Source organism: Pelophylax lessonae (assembly GCF_965119305.1).
Source record: "Pelophylax lessonae genome assembly, chromosome: 5".
In the NCBI taxonomy this organism is placed as follows: Eukaryota; Metazoa; Chordata; class Amphibia; order Anura; family Ranidae; genus Pelophylax; species Pelophylax lessonae.
The window spans coordinates 62,981,885-62,997,857 of record NC_138772.1 but is presented as its reverse complement, the minus strand read 5'-3'; the positions used below and the strand labels follow the sequence as shown (position 1 = coordinate 62,997,857).

General features: G+C 43.2%; 1 protein-coding gene across 2 annotated transcripts in view; it reads left to right on the top strand.

Moving 5' to 3' along the window:
• The window catches only part of RUNDC3B (RUN domain containing 3B), a 356,443-nt gene that overhangs the window by 262,063 nt on the left and 78,407 nt on the right, over positions 1 to 15,973 (top strand). For both annotated transcript variants that reach the window (XM_082258735.1, XM_082258734.1), the window contains exons 5-7: positions 6,295 to 6,384; positions 9,620 to 9,700; positions 12,300 to 12,468. In XM_082258735.1, the coding sequence (XP_082114861.1) occupies positions 6,295 to 6,384; positions 9,620 to 9,700; positions 12,300 to 12,468 (340 nt within the window). The remainder of the gene's footprint in view (positions 1 to 6,294; positions 6,385 to 9,619; positions 9,701 to 12,299; positions 12,469 to 15,973) is intronic.

The window sequence follows — 15,973 nt, the reverse complement described above, 5'->3', positions numbered from 1 at the left end:
TTCTATGAAAAAAAGTTTTGACTTTAGTTATACTATAATACAGTAGTTTTTTGTTTTTCTGAGTCCCTCTGTAGTATATTTAATTTACTGTTGACCCTGCCTGTAAATCCTTTGATTTTCTCTTACGTTCATTGACGGATCTCTGGCCCTGGCATTTTTTTCTTTTTACATGGCATTTTTTCTCCTGTTTTTTTCCTGTGAGATCTACAATCAACTGCTGGACTGGGCGATGAGCTGGATATCTAGATCCAGTGATTCCCCCAGCCTAGCCAGCGAGCACGCTCAGACCAGAGCTCTGCACTGGGTTGGCTGCGACAAAGCCCCACTAAACGGGGGCTGGCCTGCAAGTTAAACACCATGTAAGGTTGCATACGACCGGGTCCTTCTTTTTCCCTGGTGTTGACTCCCGGGTTTTCTTCTCCCTTGGATGACACACATGGATTCTGAGCTATCTCTGGTGCAGACCAGTGCTACTCTGTTGGGGTAGTGAGTCTGGTGGGGTCCCTCCCTCTCTCTGCTGCAGGTTGTGGGTGCTCTTCTTACTGATGCCCGGTGGTGTTACCAGTGAAGTGGGGGTGTCCCATCATGATGCAAGACACTATTTGTGGTGGGTTCCCCCTTTTACTTTATGGAGTCTCAGGAGCATGTTTCCCCACCTGATCCCTACTTGGAGGCAGCAGGTCCTTTAGGGTCCCAGCCACCCATTGATGCACTGTCCTGGAGTCTTTTGTTTCCCAGGTGGAGGTGGCCTTTGGGCGGCAGGCTAGCAAAAAGTGTCCCCCACCCTCCCCTGCCTCATCTGTCTCTGAATCTGACTCTGGCGCCACAGACGTGGCCCACCTGTCGGGGTTTGTAGCTACGCTCCCTGATTTAACAGATAGTGAGGATGATTCCTCCATACCTGTAGCTGCGCATGAGAAGCCGCTAGTTGACGCACTGATTACATCTGTGTGGGAGACTTTAAAAATGGTGGATGCAGCTGAGACTGTGGCAGAGGTGCCTGTCCCCTTTGGCACCCACAAGCCGTCTTGAACGGTGAAAGGGTTTCCTTATCCCTCCTATTTATTAATTTTTTAAATTCTTTATTTAAAGGTATGCATGAAATGGAGACAATAACAATACATGGCATCATTGTCCTGAGGTCAGTTAACTGTGGTACATAATAAACATAATGTAATGATAACTGCACACTAGACATTCTTGCTAGATGGTTTGTGCATACCGAGTGGGTATTTTAACATATTTTTAGAAAGAAAAGAAGACACTGTCAGTGTCATAAAAAAGGAGAGAGAGGAGAACAGAAAAAACAGAGGGGGGTCAGAAAGAAAAAATGGGGGGCTTAAAGTGGGGGTTGTCAAGGTTCTCTTTATGTATCCGCTCGGCTATTCATGAGTATGATAAGTAGTCATCCGAGAAGTGAAACAAGTCCCAGTGAAGCCAATGTATATTGTGCTCTTCTGTCTTGTCTCTCTCAGGATCGCCGTGAGGTGTTCCATTTGCTGTATATCATTCTCTCTGGCAAACCAATGAGAGATAAGGGGAGGTACTTGTTGTTGCCACATACTGGGACTGCATGCCCTAGCGACGTTCAGAAGGTGCTTCAATAAGGACTTATGGTACCTCTTGCTTGACATCAGCGTCAAGTTAAGAAGTATAGCAGCTGGGTTGTCAAACAGAGAGTAATCATTAAGTTTATGCACAATTAGCCAGACTTGCTGTCAAAAAGGGCAAATCTTGTGACATTCCCAGAAAATGTGGATAAGTGTGTCATTTTGGGTACCACAACGCCAACAAAGAGGGTTGTGACCTGGAAAAATGGATGCTAGTATTGTCGGAGTATGATACCAACGCTTTAAAATTTTATAACAGGTCTCTTGATATTTACTGCAAAGGGAAGATTTGTTTTGGCTGAGCAATTCACCCTAAGGTTCTACATGCTGGTTACCCCTGTAGGGGTGCCGCTCTCTGGTAAATGTGGGAAGTATTGAGAGGGGAGCACCGATTTCCTCACCCAGCACCCACGTTTTGGAGCCACTTCTGGGATTCACCCTTTTTCTTTAAGAAGAATTTTTTTCACCTATAGATTTTATTTAATTTTTATAATAATCTCACTTATGGACTTTTTTTGGAAATTAATTGTTTAATATGGACTTTTTTACTGGATCACTCATATTGATTTAGTTATACACATATATAATTTTTGATTTACTATAAATCACCTAATTTATTGATATAGTTTATCTGGTTTTTAGATCACGTTATCACAATTTTTGAGAGTCACTTCATACACCTCTGGTAGCACTAATTTCACTTATTTCTTCATTCTAATTTTTATGTATATTTAATTAGCACTAGCCACTTTGATCTGCACCATACCACTTACAAATCTATTTATATTATTGCTATTTATATTATTGTGTTTTTTACTTATTTATTGGTTTAGTGCAATTGCCCATATTTATTTGGTGTTTTACAGCAACACACTTTGTCTATTGACCGATCTACAATTTTTGGCAGCGCCGATTTACCCTACTTTTTTATAACACTTGAATATAGCTTTTACACTATATTTTTGGGGTAGGCTGCAGCCAACCTTTCAGCTTCATCCACTTGCGCGGAATCTTTTACATATCAAGAGTATCCCATTCTTTTGATCTTCTGAGAATGTGGTATTTTGGTCTCTTTCCCATTTGAGCAGATATGTTTATTCTTGGTGAGCAGCAGCAGTGAGTAAAATGACATTGGAAACTGAGAGGGATTTACAAATCGGTACTTCTCCCGCACAGAGGTCCTCAAATGACCCAGCCAGATTGGCTAAGAAAAGAAGAAGCCCTGACAACATTCCCATCAGCCTGAAGTTGAAAGGCTCTGACAGAGAGTTCTGGAGCAAAGTCTGGGTGGCTGATGATAGGTGTCAGTGGGGAGGGGAAGCTGGCAGCTATCTCTGCTATCCTAAAGTATCTAGATAAATCAGTCAGGGTAGCTTCAGTTAGGGAGTGGGGGGGGGGGGACCAGCCAAGGGGCTACTACCGATTCCTGTTCCAACGAAACCTATAGCTTATGAGGGGCATGTCTGCACCAGTCAATCACTCTGGTCATATGTACCGCTGTGCAGTATAATGTAGGGTCAGGAAGACCAACGCCACCTCCATGTTTGGGTCATTGCAAGAATGATTGCTTAAGACGAGAAGCTATCCCTTGCCAGACATACCTGATAAAAGCTGTCCAAAGTTTGCAAAAGAACTCTCATGGGAGTTTACCTGGTAAAGCAGGTAAAGAAGATGGGGCATCACATTAATTTTTTAAAAGTTACATCTTCCAAACCAAGAAACCGCCAAAGTTTTCCATGTCTCTAGGTCAGCTGAAAGGGTAGTCAATAATGGTTGAAAGTTATATTGAAAAAAAAAAAGATTTGACGGTATTCTAGTCCCTAAGTACTGAATAGTCTGAGGCGCTCATGGGAATGGGAAATTCGCACTAAGTTGGGCAGTCGCTCGAGAGGAAAGATTAACAATCCGATTTTTGTAAGTTGACTTTAAAGTCTGCTAAGCTCCCATATGTCTGGAATTCAGACATAAGAACTGGTAGGGAGATAGGAGGATTCGATAGGTAGAACAACAGATTTTTGCACAGGATCGAGGCTGAAAGGGTTCCAGTCATCCTAGTGGCCCCAGACTGGCCATGCCCATCCCAGTATGCCAACCTGGTACAAATGGTCACCGATATCCCTTGGAGACTGCCTCTCAGTGAGGTTCTGCTGTCCCAAGGGCTGATCTTCCATCCTGCTTTACAGTCGCTGGCTTTGATGGCCTGGCTGTTGAAAGCCAGGTGCTGAAGGATAGAGGTTTGCCTGCATCGGTGATTCTGATGCTGCTGAATGCTAGGAAGTCTACCTATAGGAAGATCTACCATCTTATGCAGAAAGCGTATATTTTGTGGTGTGAGTCGCTCGGTGTTCACCTTCGCTCTTTTTCGGTGGCTCTGATTTTTACCTTCCTTCAACGAGGTGTTGAGCAGAAATTGACCTTGAGTACCATCAAGAGCCAGCTGTTAGCCTTGGCGGTCTTCTTTCACTGACCCCTGGCCACGCACACCCTGGTGCGTACTTTTATTCAAGGGGTTCAACATCTGATTCTTCTTGGTGGTCCACAAAGATAAGGTGGTTCTTCGCACATGTCCGTCGTTCCTTCTTAAGGTAGTCTCTGATTTCCATTTGAATGAAGACATTGTGTCTCCTTCCCTGTGTCCCAGGCCCAAACATCCTACAGAATTTGCTTTGCATGCCCTGGATGTGTTTCAGGTGTATTTGGCAGCCAGTGAGTCTTTACAGAGGTCAGACTCACTCAAGAAAAGGGGTGTCTGCTTCTTCTGTGACCATTTCCAGATGGATCAGACAGACTGTGACTCAGGCCTATTCTATCAAGGGTCAGGTTATTCCTTTCCCTGTAAAGGTGCACTCTACTCGGGCGCTTAGTGCTTCTTTGGCCTTCCGTCATCAGGCGTCAGTTGTGCAGGTTTGCAAGGAGGCCACTTGGTCGTCGGTGCACACTTTCACTAAATTCTACAAAGTGGCAAATGTGTTGGCATCTGTGGATGCTTCCTTTGGCCGCAAGGTTTTGCAGGCTGCTGTTTAGAGGGTCTGTTCCCTCTTTGGGGGTCTATTGTTCAGATTGAACTCCAGTTGTTTTTTGTTAAGCTCCTGTTTACCTGGTTAGCTATTGTGTTTAGCCTTGGGATTTTTTGTTGTCCCACCCCTCATGTTTGGCGCTGCTTTTGGATGTCTCTGTGTTTCTGAATATGGAGGGCTGTGTCCATCAATAAAGGAAAGAGAAAATGGGATTTTTGTACTTATCGTAAAATCCATTTCTCTGAGTTCATTGACAGACACATCACCCACCCCTTTATGGAGTTTTTGATACTTCTGATACCGCTTGTTACTTAACTGAAGGCCTATAGCAGAGAGGGGGCTGTATACCAGCTAGGACTGCCCATAGGCATAGTCAAGTTTTTTTTTCTGCCTAGTGTCCTACTCCTGTAGGGGGCAATATAACCTTGTGGTTCTGAATATGGAGAGCTGTGTCCGTCAATTAACTCAGAGAAAAAGATTTTACGGTAACTACAAAAATCCCATTTTTTCTTCATATGGCTTTAACCCTTTTTTTCCAAAAGAAAAAAAAGTTGCTTTTTTGTTTAGGAAGTGTTAGCTTAAGTTGGGCATTAACTTGTCTAAGTGGTTGTAAACATCTGATATGAAAAATGAACACTGCATTTTCTTCTATAGTGGTAAATTGTCTCAATCAATAGTTTCTAATGTGCTTTCTTTCCACAGTCATTTCTGACATGTTGTGCCTCAAAGTAATTGGGTAGGGGAGCAGCACAAAGCTTGTGATTGACAGGGTCATCTGTGCCTGTTTCCCTATGAGATTGTGTAAAGGGGATGTGTCCATTCCCTTCACTCAGGTCTCAGATTACACTCAGCATTCCTCTCTGTTCTGTGTGTGACATCAGATCTCCATCCCCTGCCTCCAGAAGCTCAAAAATGCTGTGTAAATTCTGGACTTTAAGCAGTTCTAGAGAAGAAAGGGTTCGCAGATAAACAGGTACAACTTATATAGGATGCATTTGTTTCATATCTTTGTACCATTTGAGACCAGTTACCTAGGTGGTTATATGTAAGGGTTTACAAAAACATTTAGGGCTTGTTCACACTGGATCATGGGAGGGGGGGTTGGGTTGGGTAAAACCCTATAGTTAAGCCACGCTTTTACCATCCACCAGCTTCTACCCCTTCAACTGCAGGGGCAGCGGCCAGTGGTGTACACATGCCGCAGCCATAACACTTTGTTTCGTGGCTGGAGCAGAAACTTTACCCTCTGTGGTTATCACCAAAAAACAATTATTCAAAACGGGTGCTCACTGAAAATGCACTGTACTTTCCCTTTTAAAAACATAACTCCATTTGTGCAACAAATCAAGTGATCCCAGTTTAGAGTAAATGCCTTATCTAAATTTTGTAGCTGATTCTCAGAAATTACGGACATATCCTCTATAGTGTATTCAGCGCTCCAATACAATTTGTGCTTCATGGCCTGTCATGTAAATATAAACTCCCTCAGTGCACACTATACACAGAAAGTATTAATCACAGTGCATGTTTCTACGAAGATGTTAAAAATTCAGTAGCAGGCCCAGCTGGAGTGGCCACATGTGTTTATGTCCTGGTAATGCATTGCAGGCCTACTGCTTTATTGATATTAAGATTGCTGAAGCGAAAGCTGTTTTCTGCCCCCACAGGAGATTTTACGACGATGGAGCGATAGTGCTGGGTGAAGAAGCCAATATGCTCGCCGGTATGCTGCTTGGACTCAATGCCATTGATTTCAGGTATTTGACCCACTTGCTGCCTCCACTGCAAAAGTGTTATAGGGTCCTACTGGAATGAAAAGAGTACTGAATTCAGTTGTACTTGTCAGGAGGGTCATAAGTCATCTGTTTCCTGGCAAACTACTGAATAGGCAGATGAAATACATATGTTGTAGTGGCCAAAGTATTTTTATTTCTGTTCTACCAGTCCTTAGATTTAAACAGCCCTGTGACTTAGCACAGCTAGGTAGACAACACCATTTTCTAATAAAGTGATTTTAAAGAGCACCACTTTACAGATCCAATCCTCTGACTTGGAGCAGCTGGTAGCATAGGAGTAACTTCCTTAAGGCTCATACACACTATAAGAAAATCGGGCAAACTTTCTACAGCTGATTCCAACTTTCTGAGTGAAAATTTCCAAAGGGACAAGCTCCAAAATTCTTCAGGAACAGAACAAACAATTTCTGGAAGTGGTTAAGATTGGTTGGGTCCAGTGGGGCTTTTTAAGTATGGGGCTGACTAGTGCATGTTTTAGAGAGTTGGGGAAGATGCCAGAAGAGAGGGAGAGATTGAAGATGTGGGTTAGAGAGTGAAGAATAGAGCCAGAGGGTGAACGTAGCATTTGCGAGGGAACAGGATCTAGAGGGCAGGTGGTTAGCTGGACGTTAGCAAGTAGTTTAGCAACCTTGTCTATGGTGGTGGGGTTGAGTGAGGGAAGTAGTGATTGTACCTGTGGCCATAAAGTGTAAAGCGTGGAAGGTATCTGAACAGCAGAGATCTCCTCACAAAATTGTATCAATCTTCTGTTTCAAGTGATTGGCGATCTCCTGGGCAGTGAGAAAGTTAGTGAGTGGAGGACAATGTAGAGAGTTGAAGGTAGAGAAGAGTTTCCGGGGACGGGATAAAAAGTTGTTAATAAGAGTGATAAAATAGGTCTGCTTGGCAGTGTGGAGACTGGAATTGTATTTTTGGAGGGCAGATTTATGTTGGTTGAAATCTTTCTGAGACCTAGTCTTACGCCATAGGAGCTCAAGAGCACTGCTATAATTTTTCAGACTTCTGGTGTTATCTGTTTGCCAAGGTTGAAGGGGTCGGGGCCTGATTTGATGTGTAGTGAGGGGGGCCAGTGTGTTCAGGGAGGCTAAAAGTGAAGCGTCGTTGACAGAAGTGGCTAGGTTGGTGCAGGACAGGGGTGCGATTTTGTCATAGAGGTGGTCGGTAGCAGAGTCAAGAAAAGAAGGGTGGAGATGGTGTAGGTTTCTACGGGTAACTATAAGGCAGTTGGAGGTGGAGGAGAGGGAGAAAGTGAAACTAATAAGGCAGTGATCAGAGAGAGGTAAAGGATAGTTGGAGAGGTTGCATGGAGTGCATAGTTGGGAGAAAACAAGGTCAAGGATATTGCCTTCAGAGTGAGTAGAAGCATGTATCCATTGCTTCAGGTCAAAGGAGGAGGTTAGACAGAAGTTTGGAAGGGGTAGGAGTGTTAGTATTAATAGGGATGTTGAAGTTGCCGTGAATGATTGTGGGGATTTCAGAAGAGAGAAAGTAGGGTAGCCAGGCAGAGAAGTCGTCAAGAAAGGTTGATACTAGTCCAGGGGAGTGGTAGATCACAGCTATTCTTAGAGAAACTGGAGAGAAAAGACGAATGCAGTGTGCCTCAAATGAGAGTGACAGAGAGGGAGGTGGGTGAAGTACCTGAAAAGTGCTATGTGGGGCTAGAAGGATCCTGAAACCCCCTCCCTTGCGTCCACTGGGTCTGGGGGAGTGAGTCCAGAGAAGACCACCTTGGGATAGGGCAGCAGAAGACGCAGTGTTGGATTCATGAAGCCAGGTTTCGGTAATGGTGAGTAGATTAAATGAGTTAGCGATAAAGAAGTCATAGAGAGAGTTGAGTTTAATACAGACAGAGCGGGCATTCCAAAGGGCGCAAGAGAAAGGGAGTCTGGTCTTTGGAAAAAGAGAAAAGGGAACTAAATTGTGCTGATTGCGGCGGCAGCAAGGTAATAGGTGTGTTGAGTACAGGTAAATGATGGAGGCCCAGGGTTTGGGGATACGTCTCCAGAGGTTAGGTGAAGCAGAAAGGGGAGGGAGGTAATATGAGAGTGTGATTTATATGAAGGGATATGTCCCAGTGTCCTGGAGATTTTGTGTGCGTGTGGATTTAGAAATAGCAGGAGAATGGTGAGTACAGTAATAAGGAGATGACAGAAGTGAGAATGATATATATAAGCTGTGGGATGGAGAAGAGGGGTGAACATCTATCGATCGACTTCAAAACAACCAGTGGCTACAGCTGCCAGCAGTGATCACTGCATTCTGACGGCTGGGAAACCTCCCACTGTCAGAATACAATACTCAACAGGAAGGATTCCCCCATCAACACTGTGTGTGTTGATGGAAGAATCAAGCAATTTTCTTTCCTTCAGTCTGTGGTTGATGGAAAGAAAATTGCATAGTGCATGTCCAGCCTAAGCACCCCGCAATTCCGGTGGGGGGGGGGGTGCAGTTTGAGGGTGGAGTGCTGCAGAATGGCACCATGTTTTATGTTACACCTTAAATATGGGTGTATCTTGAAACAATGGAAGAAAAGTGGAATTGGTTATTAAAATATAAATTCTTTATGAGAGCTTATAGCTACAGCTCTGAAATTTTCCATGTCACCTGCTGGCGAAATGGTGTATTGCAAAGTAACCTTACAGCTGCAGTATGTGCCTGCAACTTGAAGAAAGCCTATCCATCAGAAGATTACAGACTCCATTGGTGACTGTATTCCATTTTAACATATGTTATTTCTCTAATGCAAGTGATGCATCTTTTTATTATTCTTCTCTCTTCCCAAATGGGTCCATTATTCAGGGCTCTGTTCTTATACTGATGCAGGGTTTGCTATTATGACCATTTATTTTTGTACACTTTTATATGTGTGCTCAGCGAGTTTTATTGTATTTGTTTTATTGGTTAAACTGGAACACAGACCAATTAATGACTAGACGGTGGTGCTGGAAATATGTCATAAAATTATACTGCAACAGAAATTATCTACATATAGATTTCTTTTATGTGATCCCAATACAAGGACCTCTTTAAAATGTTCACAAGTAATAAAGGTGATGAAGCCCCCTATAAAGCTGATGATAAAATTGTCAAGCTGGTCTGTGATAAGTAGACAGCTTGTGACCTCAGTCAAGATTATTAGTACAAAGTTTTGTGGTCTGTATTGATTCAGTGCTAACTGTGTGCTCCTCTCTTCTAGCTTTTGCCTTAAAGGAGAGGGCCTTGATGGGAGCTTTCCAGCAGTCATAGACTACACGCCTTATCTCAAGTTTACACAAAGGTGAGATGAGTTGGTCGTTGTGTTGGGGCTTAAAGCCTAACTGCAGGCAACATTTTATTATGACTTGAAAATAGTCCCCAGCAGCAATTAAAAAACAAAAAAGCATCTCTGGCTACAATACTCACCTTCTATCAGAAGCTGTCCCCACAGTAATTCCTTTCCTGCCCTAGATGTCACCAGTCTTCTGGGATGAATGACACCCAGGAGTACTGAGGTCATCACTCTCTGCAATTCCAAGGACCATCCGCCGCTGGAGAAGATCCAAATAGGAAGAATGCCCTCCGCTGTAGGAGATCCATAGAGGACCATGTGTGTCATGTAACTGGACTAAAAACATCTTAAAAAGGTGTGTAGAAGAAAATTAAATCTAAAATACTTCCGGGGACCTTCAGGGGGGGAGGGGAAGAGCCTGGAGCCTAGTGTTGGCCTTTAGGCTGGGCATACACATTAGTCTTCTTGTGCAATTAGGATAGTGTGTACTTACAGTCAAGTCCATTAATATTGGGACATCGACACAATTCTAATCTTTTTGGCTCTATATACCACCACAATGGATTTGAAATAGTTAGTGAGGTTGAAAAAAGACATCAGTCCATCCAGTTCAACCTATGATGTGTGTGTGTGTGTGTTTGCTGTTAATCGTACATTGTATACCCCTGTATGTTGTGGTCTCTAAGGTGCCCATCTAATAGTTTTTTGAAACTATCAATGCTTCCTGCTGATACGACTGCTTGTGGAAGAGAATTCCACATCCTTACCGCTCTTACAGTGAAGAACTCCTTACGCATTTTAAGGTTAAACCGCCTTTCCTCTAGTTTTAGTGAGTGGCCACGTGTCTTATTGTATTCCCTTACTCTGAATAGTTTGTTCCTTATGCTAGGGGCACCAGTACAGTATTTGTACATTGATATCATATCCCCCCTCAATCGTCTCTTCTCCAGAGAGAATAAGTTCAATGCTTGTAGCCTTTCCTCATAGCTGATGTCCTCCATTCCCCTTATTATTTTTGTTGCCCTTCTCTGGACTCTTTCCAATTCCAGCACATCCTTGAAATGAAACAAAGAAGATGTGCTTTAACTGCAGAGTTTCAGCTTTAATTTGAGGGTATTTACATCCAAATCAGGTGAACAGTGTAGGAATTACACTGTACACTGGCTGCATGGGGCCCCATGATTTCTAGTGGCAGCCCTGTTCCCTTCCACCTTTTGATAGGTGCTCCGTAGGGTTTAGTCCGAGCTTAACCATATTAGGTCAGTGTCACATGACCAAATTAGGTAAATGTCATTGATGTAATGTGGCTATATTAGCCAATGATGTCACAAGCATCCATGTCCCAGTGTGTGAGTGCAGCTGCAGGGTGGTGAATGCTATCCCAGATAGCAGGGATGACTTGCCACAAATTTGTGGCAGTGTTGAATTGTAAGTCTGTTAACTTGCTGCACGTTTTCACTGGCTAGTTGTACACTTGCAGAGCACTTGAAGCACAAGTTCTGGTTGACACTTTTCCAATTTGTAGCAAATTTGCGTGGCAAGTCTCTAGCAAGAGCAGAGTTGCAGTGGTGAGTCTTCAGCAAGAGCTCTGCATGTCTACAGCGTGATAATTCAGCCACAGTGACCCCTGTGGTGGGATGAATATTGCACAACATAACTGAACAAGAACTTGCAGCAGATTTGCAGAATGTTTGCAAAGAAAGTTGATCTGGACTCATGCGATGCGGACTTCCTGCAATTGTGCAACAAATTTGTGAAGCCTGGCAAGTCTAGGAATAGCTTAGCAAGTCATTTTCAAACTTGCAGCACAATTGCTTGCTATCTCGGATATTTGCAGTTGATTGAGCAGCATTGGGCAGGAGTGACTGCTTCCTTCCGGGTTTGGTCCAAGCTCAAGTTTCACCAAACCCTATCTCATCCCTAATGCTCAGTGCATGTAATTATGAACACTTGCTACATAATGCACCTTCCCATACACAAGAAACCACACAAGGGCAGTCGAAAATATTTTACTTAATTAAAAGATTCTACACCACAGAAGGTGACCATCCAAGAAGCCAGATCTCCTATTGTGCTGCACTTATGGGAACTGCGCCATGGAGAATAAAATAATTTCCATTGTTGTGCAGTGCAGCATGACAGCAACATAGGAAATAAAAACACACAAGTGTAAAAGTGGGCTTATGACTAATCCTTTGTCCTCTGCCTGCTTTTTGTGGGCATGATTCTCTGATAATGTCCTCACTGTGGTCTCTCCTCTTATCAGCAAGCTCCAATGTTAAAATTACAGCACCGTGCAATACTAGCTCTCGCTCAGTCTGATTCCAGATATACAGGGTAATGCAGGGAGCTAATTAAAAACCATACTCTGGTCCTTATGTTACCTGCACTTAAACCTACTGTATATTTAATTAATTTTGTTGGAGAACATAAATGGACTCATTGGTGTTTTTAGCATCTGCCTGGAGTTTAGCTTTAACCACCACTAATTAAAATCTATTTAGATGCTTTTCAAAATGTTGCAATAATTCATTAAGAGATCTGAAACTTAGACAACTGTTAATTAGGTTTTTAATCATGAGTTGATTATTCTCTTCTTGTTTCTCAGCTCTGAGAGTATCAGTAGCGATGAGGAAGAGCTGCGGACACTGGGGAGCAGCGGCAGTGAGAGCAGTACCCCTGAAAATATTGGTCCTCCATTTATCATGGATGAAAATAGTTGGTACAACAAGTGCAAAAGGGTGGAGCAGAAGTATCGGCTGGCGTTGGAGCAAAAGGTACAATCATGTGCTAAAAAAATTACTATCAATATAAGAAAAGGGGGGTTTTATTTTATTGTTTGTCTTAAGTCAGAACTTTATCCATAACAGTTTCATAACAAATAATGTTATTTTACAAAAGAATATATTCCACAATATGCTACCAAAATTAGTGTGTGCTGTAAATAGCCTCCAGCATTGTTCCTGTTTCTTCTTGCTTGAGGCCGCCAGCAGTCACTTCCTTTTTGGAAACTTTTTTTGGTGTCCCCCCCCCCTCTTCGGTTTTAAGAACTATATGCCACTTTTGTAATTAAAATATGTGCATTTCCAGCCTTCAGTGTATGCCTTGGCTCACCTATAGAGGAAGGCTGACAGAAACTTTATAGTGCTGAAGTTCACAGGCTGCTGCTGCCTAGATTAAAAGGAGAGAATATCAGGGAGATAAGATAGGTCACTATCCTTGTAAGTTTAACTCTTTTGTTTCTCCCTGGCAGCAGAGTTTGTCCTGTCACTAACCAATTATGAACTTTTCTGCATTTTCAGTCCCAGAGAGAGTAGCCATCAGGACAAATGTGGTTAATCTTGCCAGCAGGGACAGAGACAACAATCAAAACCTGGCATGTGTAGTATTGCAAACAAGTTCAAAATGGTGTGGGGAGGGTTACCCAGGCAGCATAAGTAATAGGTAATTTTTTAAAGAAAAAGTCACAAGAATGGAGGGAAGTATGAGTGTATAAATCATTTTACTGCTTTAGCCTGACTTGATAGGGATTCCTTGAGCTGTGGCCAATTAACTTTACATTTGATGGTGCCACCATAATCCCAGGGCCTGTACCACTCGGCAGAGCCAGCTGCATGATAGGGATGATCTTTTTAGTTGTCTGTAAGGGGGAGTGCATTCCTCCCAAAGACCAATAACGTAAAGAGCATTCTTCTCATTGACCACCAGTGTAAGGGCATGCTTCCCACTGACCACCAATGTATGGAGCATTCTTCCCACTGACCACCAATATAAAAATCATTCTTCCTACTGACCACCAATGTAAGGAACATTCTTCCCACTGGCCACCAGTGAAGGGGCACCAATGTAAAGATCATTCTTCCCACTGGCCACCAGTGTAACGGCACCATCGTAAGGAGCATTCTTCTCATTGACCACCAGTGTAAGGGCATGCTTCCCACTGACCACCAATGTAAGGAACATTCTTCCCACTGGCCACCAGTGAAGGGCACCAATGTAAAGGGCATTCTTCCCACTGACCACCAATGTATGGAGCATTCTTCCCAATTATCTCCAATGTAAGAGGCATTATTCCCAATGGCCACTAATCTAAGCAGTGTTCTTTGCAATTACCACCAATGAACAGGGCATTTTTCCCAATAACTACCAATGTAAGGGGCATTTTTTCCACTGACCAGCAATAAATTGGTTTTAGGAGGGGTACCCCGTGACCTAAAAAATGATTTCAAGTGCTCCACTGTGATGAAAAGGTTGGGAAAGGCTTTTCTATACTGTAGTAGAGAAAACAATATTTTTCCCCGTGTTAAAGTCTGATTCTCCACATGAGGATATTCTTGCATGTGGACAATAAGAATGATTTTGGGAAAAGGTCTTCATGCATCCTGTAATACTTTTATGTAGAAAATCCTCTTAAAAGAATCTCTTTTACCCATGTTCAGCTTAATGATTTTAGAATCTGTAAGTGGAAGCATTGAAGTGAGTCTATGAATTTGGTGATAAGCGGTACAGAAATGACTATAATAGGATTGTGTGACTGCTGAGGCCTTAGCACATGCTCTGCCAGTTTTATGATAATCGTCTGGCTGTTGTGAATATATTCAGAATCCTGAGCTGTAGGAGCTGTGTGTACAGAAGTGTATTGTTAACATCCCCGGCAGTAGAGAATGTGAAATGAGACAGAAGGAGAGCTCTCCTCTATGAAGACTGTGTGTTTTCTGCATAAGAATTCGATCTTGAATGAGATCTGATAAGTCAATTCTTTTCCTCTGTTCTGTATAAATCCATTCCTATAATATTTTGTCCTATAATCTTTTTCAAGCTGAACTCCAGTTATGTTTTTTTTTGCATAGGTACATTAGTCCCGTCTGGACCAATATATACGTATTCCATATCTTTGAGACCGTTGTGGAAGTGGAGATCGCTGCTATCTCCCGGGTCCCGTGCTGAGTGGCTGCCTTTCTGCATAGTGAACAGAGGGTGTTCCTGGCTTGGCACCGATGTCATTCATAGAACGCCTTGTATTTTTTTCAATGGTTACAAGGTGTTCTCTGACTGGACAAGGTTGCATTTGTGACATCACCACCCCTCACCTCCATCACACCTATGCTACCAAGGCTTTGTATTCACAAAAAAAAAAATACAAGGTGTTCTGTGAATGGCATCCATGCTGAGCAAGCCTCTATGTTCACTATGCAGAAGCGCCTCATCACAGGACGCAGAAGATGGCAGCGATCACTGTACCAGTGCCAACTACTACAGGGATTCTGTGCTTTCACAGTGGTCCCACAGGTAAAAAAAATACTTATAAAAATTAACTTTTCTGCATTTAAGTTGGGTGAATAATAATTTAGATGAAAAAAACAAAAGGTGACCGACTTCCTTGCTAGCTTCAGCAGTATAAATAAAGCCTTGTGCCAGTCTGGTGTACTCCGAGGACGGGCAGACGCTGATCAGAGGATCCTCCGTCTTCCGGTTACCACACTTGAAAAAAGAGCACGCATGCCCACTGCGAGCCTTGCGCGAGCTCTGAAACGCCTCGTGTCACCACTATCTCCGGTGACGTCACGCAGCGCACGCCGCGTTCCAGCTTGGTCCCTGGCGCCTAGCCGAACCCAGAAGATGGAGGATCCTTTGGTAAGCGTCTACCCGTCCTCGGAGTACACCAGACCGGCACAAGGCTTTCTACTCTCCAGGACCCCTGGACTTACATCTTTCATCTGATGCACCACCGGAGTCTGTTCAAGCCCATTATGTCTTCTACCATGTGAGTTGTTATATCAATGTGTTCACGCTCATTCAATAAATACTGCACTTAGAGGCGCTCTGTTGTTTCCTATTGTATATACCCAGTATAGTGACTGACTTCAGGTGATACACAAAGATGAAACAAATCCTCCTACATAAGTTGTACCTATTTATCTACAGTCATATGTCCAGTACAGCCCTTCGAAGTGCAGAATTTATAAACCTTGTCTGAGCTTCCAGAAAGCAGGGGGCGGAGAGCTCAGTGATGTGCGCTCTGAGAGCTGATTGGATTGAAGGGAACCCCCTTCACACATCACACAGAAACAGATTTGAGGCTGTCAATCAACGGTTGTGTGTTGGAGCTCCCTTCACTGTCCCCTTTTACCTTTTGGTGTCAGGAAAAATTGTCAGAAGCAATTCATGCAGATATCAGAGGAATTAAGCAGCAGGCAGAAATTACACTTAGTGCCCTGAATAGAGATAAGTACACACTATAGAGGGATATTGTCAAGGTGTTACCTTGCCCTCCTGTTGGCA